The 22,132-nt window shown below is 42.4% G+C and overlaps 1 protein-coding gene across 4 annotated transcripts; it reads right to left on the bottom strand.

The window, feature by feature from the left end:
• Position 1: 1 nt before the first annotated feature.
• Positions 2–20,504, bottom strand: LOC120913905. 4 transcript variants are annotated; one of them, XM_040324247.1, is made up of 8 exons: positions 20,306–20,504; positions 18,138–18,247; positions 18,044–18,101; positions 15,595–15,695; positions 13,346–13,505; positions 10,329–10,421; positions 5,479–5,579; positions 2–153 (listed from the first exon to the last, which is right to left on the bottom strand). In XM_040324247.1, exons 2-8 carry the CDS (start codon positions 18,240–18,242, stop codon positions 76–78), a joined length of 696 nt encoding a protein of 231 aa, XP_040180181.1. In that variant the 5' UTR covers positions 18,243–18,247; positions 20,306–20,504; the 3' UTR covers positions 2–75. The 4 variants fall into 4 exon arrangements, 3 of the variants coding, with proteins under 3 accessions (XP_040180181.1, XP_040180179.1, XP_040180180.1); XM_040324245.1 differs by having other exon boundaries at positions 18,044–18,247; XM_040324246.1 differs by having other exon boundaries at positions 18,044–18,242.
• Between the last annotated feature and the right edge of the window lie 1,628 nt (positions 20,505–22,132).

Genomic DNA, 22,132 nt, shown 5'->3' with positions numbered 1-22,132 from the left:
CTATATCTATCTTGTTTTATTGCCCTAATTTACAACATGCATATAGTCAAGTAGTCCATGCTTACACAATGGCTGTCATAACATGGCTGCCAGGTCTTTCTGATGTTCTAGAAGTAGATCAAACAGCCGTCCAATGGTAGCGTCGTTCCTCACCTGCATGGAATGGGTTTCAAAACATGAGAATATATTAAAGTGTAACTCAAGTCCTTTGAAATTTTAGTAGGGTTTTTTAGCGCCTTTGTCAGGGTTCAACCACTGTCTGGATTACTGATAGGGAGAGTTTTGCTTAATTCCTATGTCTGTGATCCCTGTCACCAAACCAGGAAGTGAAAGGACAGAGACCGAAATAAGATTCAGAGGTTCTAAACCTTCCCCACTATGGTAAAAAAAAAAAAAAAAAAAGTTTTTTTATTTTATTACTACAGTGCATCTAGAAAGTATTCACAGCGCTTCACTCTTTACACATTTTACAGCCTCATTCCAAAATGGATTAAATTCATTATTTTCCTCAAAGTTCTACAAACAATACCCCATAATGACAACATGAAAGAAATGTGTTTGAAATCTTTGCAAGTGTATTAAAATAAAAAAAAAACTCACATGTACATTAGTATTTACAGCCTTTGGCCGGGTTCACACTGGTACGACAAACGCTCCGACATTGGGAGCTCATGACGTATGAAAATCAATGTTTCCCTATGAGACCTGTCTTAACTATCACAAAGTCGGATCAAAGTAGTATCCTGTTCATCGGATGGACCAATGTAAGATCAATGTAGAACTGATGTCGCAGAGCAAAGTAGGATGAAAGTCGTATTGTATCAGTGTGAACCCAGTCATGACACTAACAATTGATCGCAGGTATTTCCAAACTGATCATCTTTGAGATGTTTCTACAACTTGATTGGAGTCCACCTGTGGTAAATTCAATTGATTGGACATAATTTGGAAAGGCTCACACCTGTCTATAGAAGGTCCCACAGTTAAAGAGGAAGTAAACCCTGATGGTTTTTACTTCCTCTGTTTTTGTCCCTGCAAAGTAAAAGCATAATGGGCTAGTATGCGCCACAAACTAGCCCATTAATTTGCACTTGCCTGCAAACGAAGCCTGTGCTGTCCCCACTGGTGGAAGCATCCATCTTTTCCCCTCTTCCTTCTGGGGTTCCAGCGCTGTGACTGACCGGAGTCGTGTGACATCACTCCCACTGTCCTTTATGGAGTATTTGGTTGTAGAATTTTGAGGAAAATTATGAATTTAATCCATTTTGGAATAAGGCTGTAACATAACAAAATGTGGAAAAGGTGAAGCGCTGTGAATACTTTCTGGATGCACTGTTTCTCACAGCAAACATTTGTCTGATGAAAAAGCGCAAAAGTTTGTCCGATGGAGCGTACACACAGTCGGATTGTCCGTTAAAACAGGTCCGTTGGATAATTTTCAAAAAGTCAGATCGTGTGTATGGGCCTTTAGACTTACCAGTAACTGTTTTTGGGAGTCATCCAGGACAGCAAGGATTCCCTCCCTATATGCTGTTATAACCTTGGACGAGTGTTTGTTATTTCAGAAGCCGTTCAGGGGAAGTACTCGGATAAAGACTGGGGAAGAGGGGTGGTAGCTGTCCTTTATGGATTTAACCCTTTGTGTTTCCTGCCTTCGGAGTTGGAGCCTTTCTCTCTAGTGCTGTCCTGGACAAATCCCAGAAACAGAGTTACCAGTAAGTCTAAGGCCCCTTTTACACTTATATGACTTGTCCCACGATTTGTGATGGCAAAGTAGCATGACAATTCATTTCCCATGATTTCCAATGACAACCATTCATATTAGTATGACTTCAAGTCGTTCCGACTTCAAAGTAGTCCCTGAACTACTTTGGTCCAATTTTGATGCCACTTACACAGGCATTCCCTGAAATCGCGGCCGCGAATCGTGGCAAAATTGCATGGCTTTGAAGTCACAGTAGTGTGAAAGGGGCCTAACTGGTTTTTGCATTGATGTTTTTTTAATGCCTGTGTCCCTATTAAAGTGAACTCTCCTGCCTTGGTAATAGTGGAAGAGCAAGTAAGCGTAATCTCTGCAATAGGAAAGCGATATAAACATTCAGATGCTTTAGCTGTTCCAAGGAAAAAAAAAACTTTTTGTTCACAATCAAGCCCAAATATTAGGCTGCATTCACACCTGAGCAGATCAATTTATAAACATTCTTAGAAGAGCATTTCAAGAATTTTACATGTATTTAATCACGTGTATTTAAGCCTCAGGCGTTTTTGTTTCAGCCAATGGCAAGCAGTAATGTCAGGAGACCAGTTCTTACAAGCAGATGAAGCTTGACCAAGCTAAAAAACAAAAAGCCAAAAACACTTAGTTGAGTCGAGCATTCACAGACATTGCCAGTGAAGTCCGTGGGGCCAAAAATGGCCAAATCTGCCTCAAAAAGTAGCTTTTGGCTCATCAGGCAATGAGCTACATGTGCCTGAGCAATTCATACAGGTGAGAGAAAAAAGTATTTGATCTTCTGCTGAGTTTGCCCACTGACAAATGATCAGTCTCTAATTTTATTGGTAGATTTATTTGAACAGTGAGACAGAATAACAAAAATATCCAGAAAAACGCATTTTAAAAAGTTATACATTGATTTGCATTTTAATGAGTGAAAAAAGTATTTGATCCCCTATCGGCAAGATTTCTGGCTCCCAGGTTTCTTCTATACAGGTGATGAGCTTAGATTAAGAGCACTCCTTTTTAAGAGAGTACTCGTAATCTCAGTTTAAGACAATGCTGTATCCTGGCCTAGGTCAAGGGCAGCACTTTGCAGGGGGGCAGCATGATTTGAGTCCCCACCGGCTTGCGCTACGCTGTTGGGCAAATTAGTCTAGGGCCCCCATAAAGCGGTACCGGTATGCGAGCGACTCTTCTAATTTTGACTGTCCTATCTTCCTGGACCACAAACCTTCCTCACTGTGCTATATGTTTTTTCTGCGCCATTGGCATGGTTATATCTTCTGAGTCCTCTCCATAAAATTATCAGAAATTTGTGCTTAAAGTAGAACTATAGGCAACCCCCTTTTTTTTTGGATAGAGTAAGGGAGGGTCATAGCCCCTGTCAGTTTATTTTTTACCATTCCTGACCCATTTCAGAGATTTCCCTTCACTTCCTGCCTCATAGCCAAACAGGAAGTGAGGGGAAATCTATGCAAATTAGGGGAATCCATTTCCACCCCCAGGCCCTTAGAACTGGTGTCCCCACTCGAAAGTTTCAGGGTGGGCCTTGAACAACAAGGGGTGTGGCCTTGGTAGGAAGGGGTGGGTCATATTTAAATTGGGGTTGCACGATTAAGGTTGCACAAGTTTAGTCAGGCCTAGGGCAGCGCAAAACCTAAATACACTACTGGTTTAAGACACTTGTTCACAGTAGCAATCAATCGGATTCCAATCTCTCCATCATGGCCAAGACCAAAGAGATGTCCAAGGATGTCAGGGAAAAGATTGTAGACCTACACAAGGCTGGAATGGGCTACAAGACCATTGCCAAGCAGCTTGGTGAGAGGGCGACAACAGTTGGTGTGATTATTCGCAAATGGAAGAAACACAAAGTTTCAATGATCATAAAAAAGGTGAGGAATCAGCCCAGAACTACACAGGAGAATCTTGTCAATGATCTCAAGGCAGCTGGGACCAAGAAAACAATTGGTAACACTACGGCGTGAAGGACTGAAATCCACCACCAGAGATGGACACATGATGATGTCAGCACGTCAACTCCCCCGACGCGGTTTTGTTACAAAGTGACGTCGTCTTGGGGGCCCCAAGACGATGTCACTTCATGACGAAACGTGCGTCGGAAGGTGCTGATGTCATTGCGTGTTCCAGTCTGAGAGGACGGGCTTTCACCAGCCAGCCAGCTTTTTGCTGCTATTTTTGCTGTTTTATCCACTACAGTGATGTAAGTGCTTTTATCCTTTATTAAATTACCTTTTAATTGGATTTACTCTATGGAGAGCTTTTTGCTTTTTTGGTTACCACTGATTCATCTGCACAATATCTAAATCTATGCAAGTACCATAGCCACTCACCACCCTGATCATTGAGGTTGCCGCCACGGCGAGTTTCCAGATAGAGGCCCTGGCTGGGTTTACAGCCACAAGCTCACCTTGCTTGCCATCTGGTAAGCGTGAAATTGTTGGCACTCTCTGGTGGTGGAAATTTGTGCTGATGTTATTCAGTTATACACGATATCTACGCTTGACCTTCACTCAATTGGACTAATTTTTTTTTATATATTTTCTGCACATTTTTAGTTATGCACATTTGTTCATTTAACCTTTTGGTGTCATACCAGTGGGTGTTGAACTTTATGCCAAATCAGGATCACTTTAGCATATTTTTCCACCTGATATATTTAATTATTTTTCCACAGGTTAGCGCAGCGACAACCTTTATTGAGTTGCCAAACATCAGCTTCGAAACCTTAATGATTTGGAGAGGATCTGCAAAGAGGAGTAGGACAAAATCCCTCCTGAGATGTGTACAAACCTGGTGGCCAACTACAAGAAATGTCTGACCTCTGTGATTGCCAACAAGGGTTTTGCCACCAAGTCATGTTTTGCGAAGGGGTCAAATACTTATTTTACTCATTAAAATGCAAATCAATTTAGATTTTTTTTTTTTTATGTGTTTTTTCTGGATATTTTTGTTGTTCTGTCTCACTGTTAAAATGATAGACTGCCCACCGACAAACAAACTCCCCCCTAACGTCCCCCCGTGTGTGAACGACCATCATCGAATTATATAAGAGTTTGTTTGTTGAGCGTTTTGGAGCTTTGAACTTAATCAAATAAAAAACTATTGCTCCTCACTTAAACAAATAACAAAAGCATCTCCCTCGGTAATACTTGCCTCTTCTGTGGTTTTGTCCCCCACAGACTCCTGGCTCAGTTTTTCCCTCCTGATTATCCTCACCATAGTTGAATGATACCTAGAATCATTCAGCCCACATTCTGTAGAACCCAGACCATCTTGAACCCTCCCCTTTTGGGGAATGTCATCAAGTCAGCCTGGGCTCCCAGTACTCCTACATATCATTGCACTGCCCAGTAGTAAAAAATACATACTTTCAGGGAAAAAGTGGACCTCTGACCTAACCTAGCCAGCCTAAAGGCTGCAAAAAAATGTATGTATAAAGTGATTTAAATACAAAATAAAGAGCAAAGGGTGCTTCAGGAAAGTAGTGCAGGGGTGAAGCAAAAGGTGGAGTTGAGCTTTAATGTTTTTATTGGAGGTAAATAGGAGTCTAGTTCCTGATTTTACTACCTGCCTGATAAGTTTTTTAGGTAGCCTCTTACACTGTATAGTTTTGGTAAATCAAAAGATTTCCGAAAGAGTTTTACAATCTGATTGTAGTGTGCTTCGAAAAAAAATTTCCTTATCTCTACAGCAATTTGTAATACTGTATATGTGCTTTTTGGCAAATGTCTCCTTACCTTCCAGTATGTGAGCACCTCATCTGCTGGATTTTTTTTCTGTTGCCACGAGCTAATGTATAGAGGTGGAAGGTCTACCTTCCTCGCCAGCCACTTCCAGTCTGTAGAGGGAACATAAGTAGTGGTCCTGACATCCTGCTATTATTTGGGAGCAACATGTTCATGCTGTCAGAACTATCCTTCAAAGACCCGATATGGGAAATCAGACTCTGCCGCGTACACACGGTCGTTTTCGGCATGGAAAAAAAATGACATTTTAAAATCATCGTCAATAAAAAAAAAAAAATTCGAACATGCTGCATTTTTTAATGTAGTTTTTCGGGTTGTAAAAAAATGATCGTGTGTGGGCTAAAACGACGTTTAAACCCGTGCATGCCCAGAAGCGAGTTATGAGACGGGAGCGCTCGTTCTGGTAAAACTAACCGTTCATAATGGAGTAAGCACATTCATCACGCTGTAACGGACAAAAAAGCGCGAATCGTCTTTTACTAACACGGAATCGGCTAAAAGCAGCCCAAAGGCGAATAGAACTTCCCCTTCAGAGTGCTGTCGTACGTGTTGTACGTCACCGCGCTTTGTTCATCATTTTTCAAAAACGATGGTGTGTGGGCAACATCGTTTTTAATGATAAAGTTGGAAAAACGTCGTTTTTTGGACATGCTGAAAAATGTCTTTTTTTTTTTCATGCCGAAAAACTACCGTGTGTACGCGGCATAAGGCTGCATTCACACTACAGTGTTTTAAATCATGGGCAGATTTGCTGCGGATCTGCCCGCGATTTGACGGCGCTGACGTGTAAATGACAAAAAGCGGTACTCGCATTTGAGATGCCAGTCATTTACCTGAAATCACGGTGTGGCAAAATGCATCGCGAGACACATGTTGCCCAAAAATAATTCAGGAGCTACTTTTGGGTGACGTGTCCTATGATGCGGGTTGCTGCAATTGCAGCATGATGTATCACGTGACAGTCGCGGCAGACCCGTACCGGGATTGTCAAATAAATGGCATCTCGAATGCGATATACACGTTTTGTCATTCACACCTCAGCGCTGTCAAATCGCGGGCAGATCTGTGGAAAATCTGCCAGCGATTCAAAACACTGTAGTGTGTATGTAGTCTAAGGGTTGCCGACATTTCTTACTGCAGACATATTAATATTAACAATTACATTTTTATTTAAATTATAGTGGAATTTCAGGAAAAACACAACTACTTGGGTAAATGCTCCATCCCCACTCCAAACATTGGTTTTGACCTGTGAACAAAAGATGTGTATACTTATCTGTTTTCAGGTTACTCTGGTCACGTCATCTCAATTGTCAGCCAGTGCTTGCTACAGGGGATAAGAGAAAGCTCTCAACAATGGCTTGGAATATCTGAGTGGTGACATTGTCCATAGGCTTACTATGGCCCATTTGATGTTGGTGCTCCCTCCTCTCCCCTGCAGATGCCACTGGCTGATGCAGGAGAGACAAACTGGGTGTCTGGACCGGAGCGTGCTGAAAAGGTAAAAAAGGTTTACAGATCTTTCTAACAGAAAGTCAGAATAGTTGTTAGGAGGGGGAGAGAACATTTTTAAAGAGTAGTTGGGTAAAGCCTGGAATTCTTTAAAGTGACGGGCACTTTTATGTGATCTCTCTATCAAAGAAAAACAAATTAAAGCAACCCTGTTACCAGACTTAAAGATGAACACTTTAAGATATAAAGCGATATAAAAGATACAAAGGAATGCAATTTTGTATATACAGTATTAATACATCTTTAAATATTTTTTAAGGAAGGAGAGTATAATACCTAAATTTGACTTGGTATCAACCTCTTGCAGGCTTGTAAAGCAGAGGTCAGACTAGGGTAGGGAGATAAGCAGTGAAAGCAGCATTCTTATGGGAGGAGTTATCAGAGTGAGGAAGGAAGTAAGGGCAGAATAGATCCAGCCATGCACAGCGCTGATCTTTTCTCCCCTCTCTTCCTCCTCTCCTGCCTGTCTGCTTATACCAGTGCCCCCCCCCCTCTCCTGCTGCTCTCATAACTGAATCAGCGGGAGGGCTTGGCCCCGCCCATTGGAACTGAAGAGAGAGAAGATAGCTGACGGATCAGCTGATCAGCCGGGACCTGAGCTTACATAGGTACAGATCAGCAGATTTTTTTTACATAACACAGGGACACTTGTTATGGTACAAAGGGGATTACATGATTTGGTAGATCATGCATGAAAGTGGATGTAATCCCTCACATCCAGTGAAGTGAACAGCCTGATGAAACGCAGAGATGAAACAAATCTCCCTACATACATTTCACATGTATATCTGCTGTGTTCAGCGCTATATACTGTTTAGAAAGTGAACATTGTGTAAAAAAAATTCTCTTTCTGTTCCAGCAGGGGGAGGGGAGTTTTGCCATACACTGTGAGACAGCTGATTGGAGGAAAGATGCGCACACTTCCCTCCACATAGGAAGAGACTTGCTGTGCTGTGAATTGACCAGCTGTCTGCTAATCTATTTATAGCACACATTTCAGGCTGGTTTTATCACATGTCAGAGAACATGACAGAAGTTATCATGTTGATAACAGAAGAACAGAGCAGGAGAAAGCCACAGAACTTAGGGCTTTGGAAAGAGATAAAAAAACATTGCAGATATATGTGACCAGCTCAAGTTTCATGGATCTGGTTTACATCCACTTTAAGTTAAAAAATAACTTAATATGTTCCATTTTGAGCAGCCCTCTGGCTGATACAAAAAAAGAGGCTATTATGGTCATGTTGTTCTGAAAGGACAGCGCTGCTGCTAATAAAAGATGTACCTTGTACAATCACTCCTAATATCAGTGCAATATATCCACCTAAATGTGTCAATACTATGAACATATACCATGGTGCAATATGCACACATCCAGTGTGCCGTATATCAAAGTGTCATGTGCATATGAATTTTTCAAATGATAACCTGTGTAACATAACAAAAATCTAAATGTATATGCGGAAAATATCCATGCAATTAACATTTATTTAACCACTTCAGCCCCGGAAGGATTTTCCCCCTTAATGAGCAGGCTATTTTTTGCGATACGGCACTGACAATTGCGCAGTCGTGCGACGCTGTACCCAAACAAATTCGGCCTTCTTTCCCCCCCCCCCCCCAACAAATAGAGCTTTCTTTTGGTGGTATTAGATCACCTCGTTTTTATTTTTTGCACTATAAACAAAAAAAGAGTGATAAATTTGAAAACAAAATGTTTTATACTTTTTGCTATAATAAATATCCAAAGAAATGTAAAAGACATTTTTTCATCCGTTTAGGCCAATATGTATTCTTCTACATATTTTCGGTAAAAAAAATGCAATAAGCGTATATTGATTGGTTTGCGCAAAAGTTATAGCTTTTACAAAAAAGGAATAGATTTATGGCATGTTTATTATATTTTTTTATTTTACTAGTAATGGTGGTGATCTGCAATATTTAATTTTATTTAAAAAATTTTTAGCAGGACTGCGACATTGTGGTGGACAGATAGTAAACTTTTGACACATTTTTGGGACCATTGACATTTATACAGCGATCAGTGCTATAAAAATGCACTGTTACTGTGTTATTTATTTCTCCTGGTCCCTTCAGTGTTAACTCCCGTCTACCCCAACATCCCTACAGGATGCTGCAGTAACACAGGGAGAGCTTATATTGGTGCTTTAGGTTTAGCGACAAAGTAGCTTTAACCACTTCAGCCCTGGAAGGATTTGCCCCCTTAATAACCAGGCCATTTTTTGCGATACGGCACTGCGTCGTTTTAACTTACAATTGTGTGGTCGTGCAACGTTGTACACAAAATGGCAATTGATCACCTCCTGAGGTTTTTATCTTTTGTGCTATAAACAAAAAAAGACCATTAAAAAAATATATATATAGTTTTTTTACTTTTTGCTATAATAAATATACTCCAAAAATTTAACATTTCTTTAGTTTAGGCCAATATGTTTTCTACATATTTTTGGTAAAAAAAAATCTAAATAAGCGTATATTGATTGGTTCATTTTTATTATTATTATTATTATTATTTTTTTTTTACTAGTGATGGCAGTGATTAGCGATTTTTAGAGGAACTGTGACATTGCGTCGGACAGATCAGACCCTTTTTTGGGACCAGTGACATTATTACAGTGATCAGAGCTAAAAATAGCCACTGATCACTGTATAAATGGCACTGGCCGGGAAGGGGTTAACGCTAGCGGGCAATCAAGGGGTTAAATGTTCCCTAGTGAGGTGTTTCTAACTGGGGGGAGGGGACTGACAGGTAGTAGAGTGAGAGAGATAGTGCTGTTCCTGATCACTAGGCACAGCAGATCTCTCTCTACTCCCCTGTCAGAACAATTATGTGTAATTTTCTATGTATTTTCTTCTAAAAAATTCAATTATATATTTTTCTTTTTTTTTTTCACAATCCAATGTTTATTCAAGCACAAGTAGGATCGTACATACATAAAATTAGGTTTAACAGTGTACAAGAATGTAGTACAAGTAGTAGCTATATTTTTCTACTTCATTGTCTTTTGATAGTGCCTTAAAAATCCCACCACTAGGGGCTCCATTTCCATCCACAGTATTTTCTAAGCCACAGACCCACAACAAATATGCAGATAAAACTTTCCAGGTCAGCAATACAAAAAGTATTGAAGCCCCAGGATGAACATGGCAGCCACTGTCATTGGCTAAGAACAAGTATACACATAATGACTTCTGACATAACTTTCCTGATCGGAGTGCTTGTTCGAGATCAGTTTAACAAAAGAGTAACGCCAAAAGCAAGTCGCTACTGATGGTCCCTGAAGTTCAGGCTCCTTTACATATCTTACCGTGTGAATGAGGGGCACTGAGCGCTGCTGTTAGCGGCACCCACAGAGAAGGAACAATGTCCCGTATCGGCATCTCTTCTGGTAAAACTGGACCTGTAAACGTAGGCAAATAATAGAGATTGTTAACCCATACCAAGGTTTTTTTTTTTTCATCTCTGCTGTCTGTAACTACTGTCCTATTGTGCATATTATGAAAGTCTAAAGCCTCATACACACGATCGGATTTTCCGACGGGAATTGTGTGATGACAGGCTGTTTTCGGAAAATCCGACTGTTTGTATGCTCCATCGCACAATTGTCAGATTTTCTGCCAACAAATGTTGCATAGCATGCTTTATAATTTTCCGACAACAAATGTGTGTTGTCGGATTATCTGATCCTGTGTACACAAATCCTTCGGACAAACATGCATGCTCAGAAGCAATGCTAACCATAACACAACATTAGCAAAGTTGCCCAAAGGGTGGCGCTAAAGAGCTGAAAAAAAACATAGTTTTGTGTTTGTTGGCCAACAATTCTTTGCAGTTTGTATGCAAGACAAGTTCCTGGCCAACGCTCTTCAGACAAAAGTCCTATGCTTTGGATCGTTAGTATGGTGCTTTCAACAGACGATTCAGATTTGTCGTCCGACAAAAGCTGGATGTGCAGACTATAACATTTTTGGCGCACATGAACACAACGTCCAATTTTCGTTTAATCAGTATGTTTTTTGTCCGAAAAAAAACCCGTAAGACTGTGCATGCTCAAAAACGAAAAAATACATACAAAATTATTCAACATATTACGTCACTTCTGAAGTTGTATTTTGTCGTACGAAAAATGTTGTATGTTGAGTAACCTCTTCACTATCAACATGAGACATGCAACAAAAACACGGACGAACGGTCGTCCGGAAATCTGATCGTGTGTACGAGGCTTTAATCTATCCAAAACCGAGCTTATAATATTTTCTCTCCCACGTGCCTCTTCCCCTAACTTCTCTGTTAAAATCGATGGCACAACTATCAACCCATCCCCACATGCCCAGGTGCTAGGTGTTATCCTGGATTCTGAACTCTCCTTTTAGCCCCATATCCAAGCACTGTCCAAAGCTTGTTGCTTCAACCTACACAACATCTCCAAAATATGCCCCTTCCTAACCAATGACATCACAAAGCTTTTAATTCACTCTCTGTCATCTCTCACCTTGACTACTGCAACTCCCTCCTCATTGGTTTAGCTTTACATAGGCTATCTTCCTCCCTTCAGTCCATCATGAATGCTTTTGCCAGACACACCAACCTTACCAACGTTCGGCGTTTGCTACCCCTCTCTGCCAATCCCTACACTGGCTTCCACTCGCCCGATTAATTAATTTCAAAATACAAAAAAAAAAATTACAAAGCCATCCACAACTTGTCCCCCAGCTACATCACTAACCTTTTCTCAAAATACCAACCAAATCGCTTTCTTCATGCCTCCCAAAACCTCCTGCTCTCTAGTTCCCTCGTCCCCTCTTCCCATGCTCGTCTCCAGGAATTCTTCCGAGCCTCTCCCATCCTGTGAAACTCCTCTACCCCAATCTGTCCGACTATCTCCTACTCTGTCCACTTTTAGGCGATTCCTTCACTTCAAAGAAGTCTACCCTGCCCCCCACCCAACAATTGTTTTATTTTCTCCATCAGCTTATCCCCCACAGTTATTAAACCTCCCTCTTAGATTATAAACTCTAACAAGCAGGGCCCTCTGATTCCGCCTGTATTGAATTTTATTGTAACTGTACTGTCTGCTCTCATGTTGTAAAGTGCTGTGCAAACTGTTGGTGCTATATAAATCCTGTATATTACCGTAATTATCGGGGTATTGCGCGCTCCGGCGTATAGCGCGCACCCCTAAAGTGGACCCGCATTCCTGTAAAAAAAACATTTTAGTACTTACAGTTTTGGTGTCTTGCGCGGCGTCCATCGGCGGCCTCGTCGGGTCCGGCGTCCGTCTGCGGCTTCAGTGGTGTCCTCCTCGTCGGGTCTGGCGTCCTTCTGCGGTGTCCTCCTCGCTCGATCCCCGCTTCCCGCGCTGAGTTTGAACTACTGCGCCGGCATATACCGAGCGCAGTGCACTCGTGTATAGTCGGGCAGGCTCGGCTCCTCTCGCGGTCACGTCCTGTACGTCCAGGACATGACTGCGAGAGGAGCCGAGCCTGCCCGACTATACACGAGTGTACTGCGCTCGGTATATGCCGGCGCAGTAGTTCAAACTCGGCGCGGGTATCGGCGTATATCGTGCACCCACGTGCGGTATACGCCGATAAATACGGTATATAAATATTGCTGTATGTGACCCAGTTGCTGACAAGTTCCCCTTAGTGCCGGTTCACACTACAGCGACATGAAAGTCGGCACGACTTTTCAAAGCAACTTCAAGTCGCCTCCAGGACAGGCAACTTTGCCAGTGGCCAATCAAACAATAATCAGCTCTGTGGGAGGGAGGGGTTTGCCTGAGAAAACTGTTTTCTTTCCTGTAAAGTTTCTTCAGTTAAGACAGTGATCCGACTTTGGAGGCGACTTCCATTGAAATCAATGGGTACAAGTCGCATAGAAGTCACCTTGAAGTAGTACAGGAACCTTTTCTGAAGTCGGAGCAATTTCAGTAGTGTACATTAAGACGGCTCTCATTCACTTTAATGTAATTTCTCACGTCGCGTGACTTGGGGCGACACAAGTCGGATCCCAAGTCGCGGTTGTGTGAACGGGCACTTACTTGCTGTAGGGGCAGTAAAGTGGGAAATCTGTCCACTTTGAAAGTGAAAAATATATATATATATTTTCGTAAAGTGAGGAAGGGTTAGACAAGTTCTTCTTGCTGGCTGTGTCTCCCTGTCCTGGTGACAACTACTTCTTCCCATTTCTTGTACTGGTTTTACAGGGACAGAAAAAAATATTTCTCTCTTTAGAATTTCTTTGTTAGGTTTAGCATCACTGCCTGGAATGCAACACACAAGTCAGAATGGTGTTTAAATCTTCTTGTGTTAATGTTCTCACCCAGCCAGCAGAGGGCTCCTCTCTGTAGGTGCATAGCTTTCACCACATCTGCTCTGCCCAATCTCTTCAGCTGTTTGGTCAGACTTCGCAACTGATTTTGATTTTCTGGTATATTATTGAAGGCCTCCAGGCATTTCCTGACACACACCGGTTGGCTACCCTGTAGAGAGACACGGCTATGTAGTTATACAGAGATATTAGCCAATACAGCAGACTAAGGCTAAGCTACTAAGTATAGGGAATGGAGACTGAACCTGTGGTCTGCACATAGGATCCTAAAGACAGATAGTCTGGAGAATGTAATGTATAGCACAGCATACATGGTACTGCAATTGTACATATATAGTAGTGTGTGGTGTGCCATTATTATGGTGGCAGATAGTGGAGAATTGTGGGGCTGTAGTGACGGTCAAAATTGTAGTTGCTATATACAGGCATACCCCACTTTTAAGTACACAATGGGAATGGGATTTATTTACTAAAGCTGGAGAGTGCAAAATCAGGCTCCCTTCTGCATAGAAACCAATAAGCGTCTTACCCCAGCTTGTTCAATTAAGCTTTGCTAATAAAACCTGGAAGCTCATTGGTTTCTATGCAGAAGTGAGCCTGATTTTACACTTTCCAGCTTTAGTAAATAAACCCCATTGTTTACTTAAAAGTGGGGTATGCCTGGTGGTCAGTACAGAAGTGGGTGCAGTGGTGGTGGCCAATACGAAATCGAGTGGGTGAATACAGTGTTTCAGGACAGAAGTGCGTGACTCCAGTATCTGACATTTGCAATTTGTATGGGTGCAGTGTCGGTCAGTGGAGAAATGCACGTCATTGAAGTGATGGCCAAAATCGCCCTTTGGCTCTGTATTGCTGAGAACACATTGGGATTGATTTACTAAAACCAGAGAGTGCAAAATCTTGTGTAGCTCTGCACCAATCAGCTTCCAGGTTTTTATTGTCAAAGCTTAATTGAACAAGCTGAAGTTAGAAGCGGATTGGCTACCATGCACAGCTGCACCAGATTTTTCACTCTCCAGTTTTAGTAAATCAACCCCATTGTGACGCAATATTGCAAATGACAACCATGCATATCTGCACCGCATACTTGTGGCTCTCGGCTTCTATGGGTGATAGGAAGTTACAAGACTCGAGGGAGAGCAGAGCAAGTTCTGGATCTCACTTATGGGGTATTAAAAAATAATAAATGCACATCTTTTTGCAGGTAAAAAAATGTGCATTTATTATTTTTTGACACTGGATCCTGTAAAGTATTGCAATCAGCAGATCACAGGAGAAATCCCAGGCTCCTGCAGACACTCAGTCAGCTGTCTGCCTGTACCTCCTGTATAGGCAGACAGTTACTGAATGGCAGGAAGAATCAATGAATACTTAATAGATGGTGTTGCACTAATCAAACCAATAATCAGCCTCTCCATATCATCTATTCTAAAGGATGAATCGAATGTAAAAAACACCCTATAGAGCATTTATGCAGTGGTGTATTTAGGTTTTGTGCTGCCCTAGGCCTGACTAAACTCGTGCACCCCCTAATTTAAATATCACCCACCCCTTCTTTTTTTAAGACCCGCACCCTGTCATCTTCGTGGGAGGGGGACGCGGTGGGAGGGGAACAGAGGGGAACGCTGCAGGGAGGGGGACAGAGAGGGACGCTGCGGTGAGGGGGACAGAGGGGGATGTGGCATCCTATAATTTGGGGGGAGAGGCAAATAAAGAGGTATGTTCTGGGGTGTGCTTTGGGAGTGGAGAGGATATATGCTAGTGGGAGGGAAGTCAAACCCTCCCAAAGCACCCCCCAGCACATTTTCCCTTACCCCCTCCCACCACTCCATGTGTGCATCTGTTATCTGCGGGGCTGTCAGTGGGGAGAGAGGGGTCGGCTGCTCCGGAAAGCTGATCGCCACTTGTTGGACCCTGGCGGCTGATGTCCCGGGTGCCCACGCTAGCGCATCCCTGTCTGGCCAGTTACCAGGATTAAGCTGTGCGGCCCTGCATGCGGGAGGAGGGGAAGGTTTTTTCGTGCGGGGGAGAGGCAGCTTTTTTGCAACCTAGGCCTTGTCGGCCTAGGCCAAAATACAGCACTAACCATGTGCATACCTCAAAGACGTGAAGCTAGAATGTCAGCTTCAGAGCCAGGCAAACTAGGCCAGGAAACTAACATGTTCAGAAGGAGGTCAGCAATGGCAAACTCTTTAAAAGGTTTACTTAATTAGTTGAACTGTGCTAAGAGGGCTACTTACCAGTGGGAACCCAAACACCAAGCTCAAGTCTTCAGCTTGTTCAGGGCTAAAATCTGGGATCTTGTCAAAGGCCTCAAGAACATCGCGGGACCATCGAAAAACTTTAAATAGGAAAAAAAAATCTTTATAGTTTACTCGAGAGATAAAGAATATCAATGGACCTTTTAATTGCTAGTAACCAATGCGTGTCAAGATGGTCACCATTTTTTCGGCATTCAACCAAAATGGAGTCGCCTTGTTTGCAACTGGACTACCTATGTTTTTGTTTACTTACAGTATAAATAATCTGCTATCTACACAGTATCTCATAAAACTGAGTACATCCCTCACATTTTTGTAAATATTTTATAATATCTTTTCATGTGACAACACTGAAGAAATTACATTTTGCTACAATGTAGTGAGTGTACAGCTTGTATAACAGTGTAAATTTGTTGTCCCCTCAAAATAACTGAACACACAGCCATTAATGTCTACACCGCTGGCAACAAAAGTGAGTACACCCCTAAGTGAAAATTTCCAAATTGGGCCCAATTAGCCATTTTTCCTCCCTGGTGTCATGTGACTCGTAAGGTCTCAGGTGTGAATGGGAAGCAGGTGTGTTAAATTTGGTGTTATCGCTCTCACTCTCTCATACTGGTCACTGGAAGTTCAACATGGCACCTCGTGGCAAAGAACTCTGAGGATCTGAAAAAAAAATTGTTGCTCTAAATAAAGATGGCCTAAGCTATAAGAAGATTGCCAAGACCGTGAAACTGAGCTGCAGCACAGTGGCTAAGACCATACAGAGGTTTAACAGGACAGGTTCCACTCAGAACAGGCCTCGCCATGGTTGACCAAAGAAGTTACGTGCACGTGCTCAGCATCATATCCAGAAGTTGTGTTTGGGAAATAGACGTATGAGTGCTGCCAGCATTGCTGAGAGAGAGAGAGAGAGACCCCTAATGTGAATATAGGAGGCCAGCGTACAGCCCAACCTGTTTTCTTTTCCCCCTGACCTAAACTAACCACCCCTCCTCCTCCACAAATGTATACTTAAGGCTGGCCATACATTATACAATTTTCTTGTACAACTTTCCTTTAGATTTACCAAAACCATATAATAGGAGGTCAAACCTAAACAATTTCAATTTGTATGCAATCAGGCAGGCCCTTGCTCCACGCAAGGGAAATCGCCGGAGTTACCCAGAGACGCGTACGGGTGACGTCACTGGGTAACCCCTGGCGATTCCCCTTGCATCTCTGCCCCCGCTCTCAACTAAAAGCATTGCCTATGGAAAATAGTACTGAAGTTTGTCATCGTCTTGCTGGCACAATTGTAAAGCTAGACATGTTGAGTATGTATTGACTTGGTGCAAATTCATCTTTCATATGTTACCAAAAAGTGGGTAATATATTGCATTTCAAAACGAAAAAAGTGTCAAAAGTGTCCACTCCGCCGCAATGATGCAGTCCCGCTAAAAATCGCAGATGGCTGCCATTACTAGTAAAAATAATAAAAGTGCCATAAATCTATCCCCTATTTTGTAGACAATATAACTTTTGCACAAACCAATCTATATACGGATATTGCGTTTTTTATATTATTATTTTTGGATATGTATTATAGCAAAAAGTAAAAAAAAATGTTTTTGCTTTCAAAATTGTCGCTCTTTGTTTATAGCGCAAATAATAAAAACCGCATAGGTGATCAAGGTGATCAAATACCAACAACTATTTGTGGGGAAAAAAAGGACGTAAATTTTGTTTGGGTACAGCGTCGCACGACTGCGCAAATTGTCAGTTAAAGCAACAAAGTGTCGTATCGCAAAAAATGGCCTGGTCATTAAGAGGGCAAATCTTTGCGGGGCTGAAGTGGTTAAAGTCCACTGAAATAGCCACCAAGAGGCAGCATGAAATTATACCAGCTGCTAATGAGCAACAGATAACATGTAGGTTTAAATACAATAATGAAATCAAACTGAATCAGCTGTGTAGGAAGAATGAAAATGGGTGAGGAAATGCCATGCTCTATTAAGACTACATTCACCATGGGCATTTTGCCATAGTGTAAATTGGCAGCAGTAGGAATTTATTAATTCCTGCTGCTGCTGTTGCTCCTTTTGAAAAATACTAACTGGGGCCTGCTGAGACCATACACTTCAATGACAGATTTTCGGTGGCCACAGCTATTCACTGCCATTGGTTACCGGCAGTGATCGTTGCTGGACGTGCTTTGTGTATTTTGCGTACAGCCACCCATAGACATAAATAGGTGAATGTAGCTATGCGCCACTACATGTGTAAAGTGCACATTACCTGCTTTGGAGACAATACAACTGTGCAACACTTTACACAAGTAGAGCTTTTTTATGCTGCACAGGCGAATGTGCATAAAGCCTAATTTCAAAATAGATCTTTGAACATTGCACAAAATATATAGTTACATTTCAGAGAAGCATACTTTTACCTTGTTCAAAAGAGCTGGAAATCTGGAGATCAGGAAAAGAGGTCATAGAGCTGGAAATCTGGAGATCAGGAAAAGAGGTCATAGAGCTGGAAATCTGGAGATCAGGAAAAGAGGTCATAGAGCTGGCTGTCTCGTCATTCTCTACTGCTGATCTAAGACAAAGGCCATAGTAGTTCTCATCATCCTCCACTGGATTCATCTTCACTGGAATAAAGGAATAAAGTAGCATGGAGCAACACATTTAAAATAAAATCTGTATTATAAGACGAAAGTGAAAGTATAGGTTTATACACTTTTCATCTGTTTTTATAACATTTAGAGTTTTTTCAATGTTTAACTAGATGAATATGCAAATAATATCAGTTTGGTGTTGAGAATTGTATCAGTGTGTATTAATGCTTTAAAAACCTTGGGCTGGATTCAGGTAGAATTGCGCTATTTTTACGGAGGCGCAGGGCAAAGTTTTTGCCCTGCGCCCCCGCAAATTTACTGCGCTGCCCTTGATTCACGGAGCAGTAGCTACGTAAATTGCGTGGGCGTGCTGGCAAAATGCCCGCCGTAAGCGCGCGCAATTTAAATGATCCCGTAGGGGGCGGGAATCATTTAAATTAGGTGCGTTCCCGCGCCGATCGTAGAGGGCATGCTCCGTCGGGAAACTTTCCCGACGTGCATTGCGGCAAATGACGTCGCAAGGACTACGCAAACTACGTAAATTTCTAATTTTTCGACGCTTGAACGACGGGTATACGTAACATTGGCTGCCCCTGCTAATAGCAGGGGCAGCCTTACGCGAAAACCGCCGTACGGAAATGACGTAAATTGCGTACGCAGGGCTCGCGCAACGTTGTGAATCGGCGTTAGTATGCAATTTGCATACTATACGCTGAGCACAACGGGAACGCCACTTAGCGGCCATCGCAAGAATGCAGCCTAAGATATGCGGCACATATCTTAGGCTGCAGTCGGCGTAACGAGGTTCCTGAATCAGGAGCATTCGTTACGCCGGGGCAAGTAAGCAATTGCGCTGTGTAACTTATGGTTACACAGGCGCAATTACTTCTTGAATCCAGCCCCTTGTTTTTAGTAATAATACATGTACATGGAGGCAACCATCTTTACAAATGACGTATCTGCTTCTTGTTTAGTGATGCTTTAAAGGGGTTGTAAAGGTAAAAAAAAAAAATCCCTAAATGGCTTCCTTTACCTTAGTGCAGTCCTCCTTCACTTACCTCATCCTTCGATTTTGCTTTTAAATGTTCTTATTTCTTCTGAGAAATCCTCAATTCCTGTTCTTCTGTCTGTAACTACACATCGTAATGCAAGGCTTTCTTCCTGGTGTGGAGAAAGCCTCTTGAGGGGGGAGGGGACGAGCAGGAGTGTCAGGACACCCACTAACACACAGCTCCTTTCTCTATCTGCAAGGTAGAGAGTGTCCTGACTTGCCTGCTCGCCCCCTCCCCCCTCAAGAGGCTTTCTCCACACCAGGGAGAAAGTGTCGCATTACTGTGTGTAGTTAGACAGAAGAACAGGAAGTGAGGATTTCTCAGAAGAAATCAGGACATTTAAAAGCAAATTTGAAGGATGAGGTAAGTGAAGGAGGACTGCACTAAGGTAAAGGAAGCTATTTAGGGAAAAAAATTACCTTTACAGCCCCTTTAACTGTGCTTTTATGCTCCTTTTCCCAGTACAATTCTATGAGTCAACTATTCCCATTAAAAACAATGCACTCCCTGCGTGGCAGATATCCTTACAATTGACAAGTCAAATCTGTTATACAGATTACTTGCCAAACCGACTTCTCTTGTAATATTTATGCTCATTGTGGTGAAATTTAAAGATTAAAGGGGTTATAAAGGTACAATTTTTTTCCCTAAATAGCTTCCTTTACCTTAGTGCAGTCCTCCTTCACTTACCTCATTCTTCGATTTTGCTTTTAAATGTCCTTATTTCTTCTGAGAAATCCTCACTTCCTGTTCTTCTGTCTGTAACTACACACAGTAATGTGAGGCTTTCTCCCTGGTGTGGAGTGTCGTGCTCGCCCCCTCCCTTGGATTACAAGAGAATCAGGATGCTCTCTACGTTGCAGATAGAGAAAGGAGCTGTGTGTTAGTGGGCGTCCTGACTCTGCCTGCAACAAATGCCCAATTTTGAATTTAAGCTCATGCATGTGTCTGCCATAACCTGCATCAAACCTGAATAGGATATTTCAGGAGTGACTATTTAGCACTAATTTCTCTGTTGTCTCCTGTGCCGTTTACTTACCTTGCTGATGATGTAGAGACTGCAGTCTTTGATTCTTCAGTCTGTCTCTGCAGAAGTGGAAATCTCTGAAAGTGAAAGTCAGTTTTGTACATGACTTAAAACAGGAACTTCCTACATGTTGAATGTCCTGTCACAATGACTCCACTACTGTATTTACAACTGAAAAAATGTCGCCCTGATAGTCCTGTCTGCAAGTTCTACTGTGATTTTTTTTTTTTTTTTAACACGGAAAACAGATATGAACCAGCATAACCAGATCTTAGCTGTAATTTTCCATAGAATGCTGTAATATATTCTGAAGAATGCCTGTGTAATGACAGGCAGTTAAAGGGGAGTTCCAGGCTTTTTTTATGTTTATTAAAAGTTAGCAGCTACAAAAAGTGTAGGTGCTGGCTTTTAATAAACAGACACTCACCTGCTCCACGGTCCAGCGACTTGGCCGCCCGGAGTTCCGCTCCTCTCCAGGCCGGCACCTTTATTCCTAGTGTGGGCACCCGGCCATGACAGCTTTTGGCTTCACGGGCAGGCACTCACTGCGCATGCGCGAGCGGTGCTGTGCTCTATGAGTGGATAGGCGATCACCTGGGACCTGTCATAAGTCCCAGACAATCGCATACAAGGAGGGGCCGCCGTAGTCGATATGATGTATCGCCTAAGCGGTCCCTGGACAGAAGGAGGAAGTGGGACAGGAAGTCCCACTCCTACTGAAGCCCCCACTCCCCCCAAAAAAAATTACATGCCAAATGTAAGGGGGCAAGGAGTGGTTTAAGTGGAAGTTCTACTTTTGGGTGGAACTCCGCTTTAAAGTATAACTAAATGCAAGACTTTCTTTTTTTTACTTTTGGATAGAGTGGATAGGGATTAGAATGCTTGTCAGATTCCCCCTCTCTATTTGCTCTGTATACCCTTATCATTTGAAAGTAAATGTAAAGAAAAATCCTACATTTTGGGTTGTCCCCAGAAAAGTAATAGAGGGGAGATTTTACATTGGGGACACTAGTTCTGGTGACCTTGGGGTCCCCAAGGAATTCCCCTAATTTGCAGGGATCTCCTGTTTGGCTATGGGGCAGGAAGTGAAGGGAAATCTCTGCAAGAGGACACAGAAAAAATCTGATAGGTGTTATAGCCCTCCCTTGCTCTATCCAAAATAAAAAATAAAAAAAATGTTTTGCCTCTTTAGTTCTAATTTAATTGGACATATTACAGATGGAAGCTATGTACCATTGGTAATCAAATTGACTGTTTGCTTTGCAGCCAATAAATTTACACCAAACATAGAGAGAGATAAATCAGGAAGCAACGTCATATAGGTTCAAGTTTTTCTGGTTTTGCTAAGATCATTCACATTTAATTTGATCTAGTTTTGTTTTTGGTTGAGTGGGGAAGGGTTAGAACCACTGTCAAGTTTTTAATACTGTCTGGTCACTGCTGGAATCATTTTCCCTCATTTTCTGCCCTGGTTGACCACTATGGAAATAATGTGCAAGGAGCTCTATACTGGTGACATAATTTCCTCCAACAAATGTTATTAAAGCGGAGTTCCACCCAAAAATAAAACTTCTGCTTTTCAAATCCCCCCTCCCCCTCTGGTGTCACATTTGGCACCTTTCAGGGGGGGGGGGGAGCAGATACCTGTCTAATAAAGGTATTTTGCCCCCACTTCCAGGCATAGATACCTGAGCCACCCGCGGTATCTACGCCACTTCTGGTGCCTTTTCCATCCCACCGCTGTCTTCTGGGAGACACACATGTCCCAGAAGACAGCAGGGACCAGTGGGATCACGCTGCGTGAGTCACTAATGCACAGTAGGGAACCAGGAAGTGAAG

The sequence above is a fragment of the Rana temporaria genome, chromosome 9 (genome assembly GCF_905171775.1).
Source record: "Rana temporaria chromosome 9, aRanTem1.1, whole genome shotgun sequence".
Lineage (NCBI taxonomy): Eukaryota > Metazoa > Chordata > Amphibia > Anura > Ranidae > Rana > Rana temporaria.
Note: the sequence above shows the minus strand (reverse complement) of the source record. Positions and strands in the feature narration are given on the sequence as shown.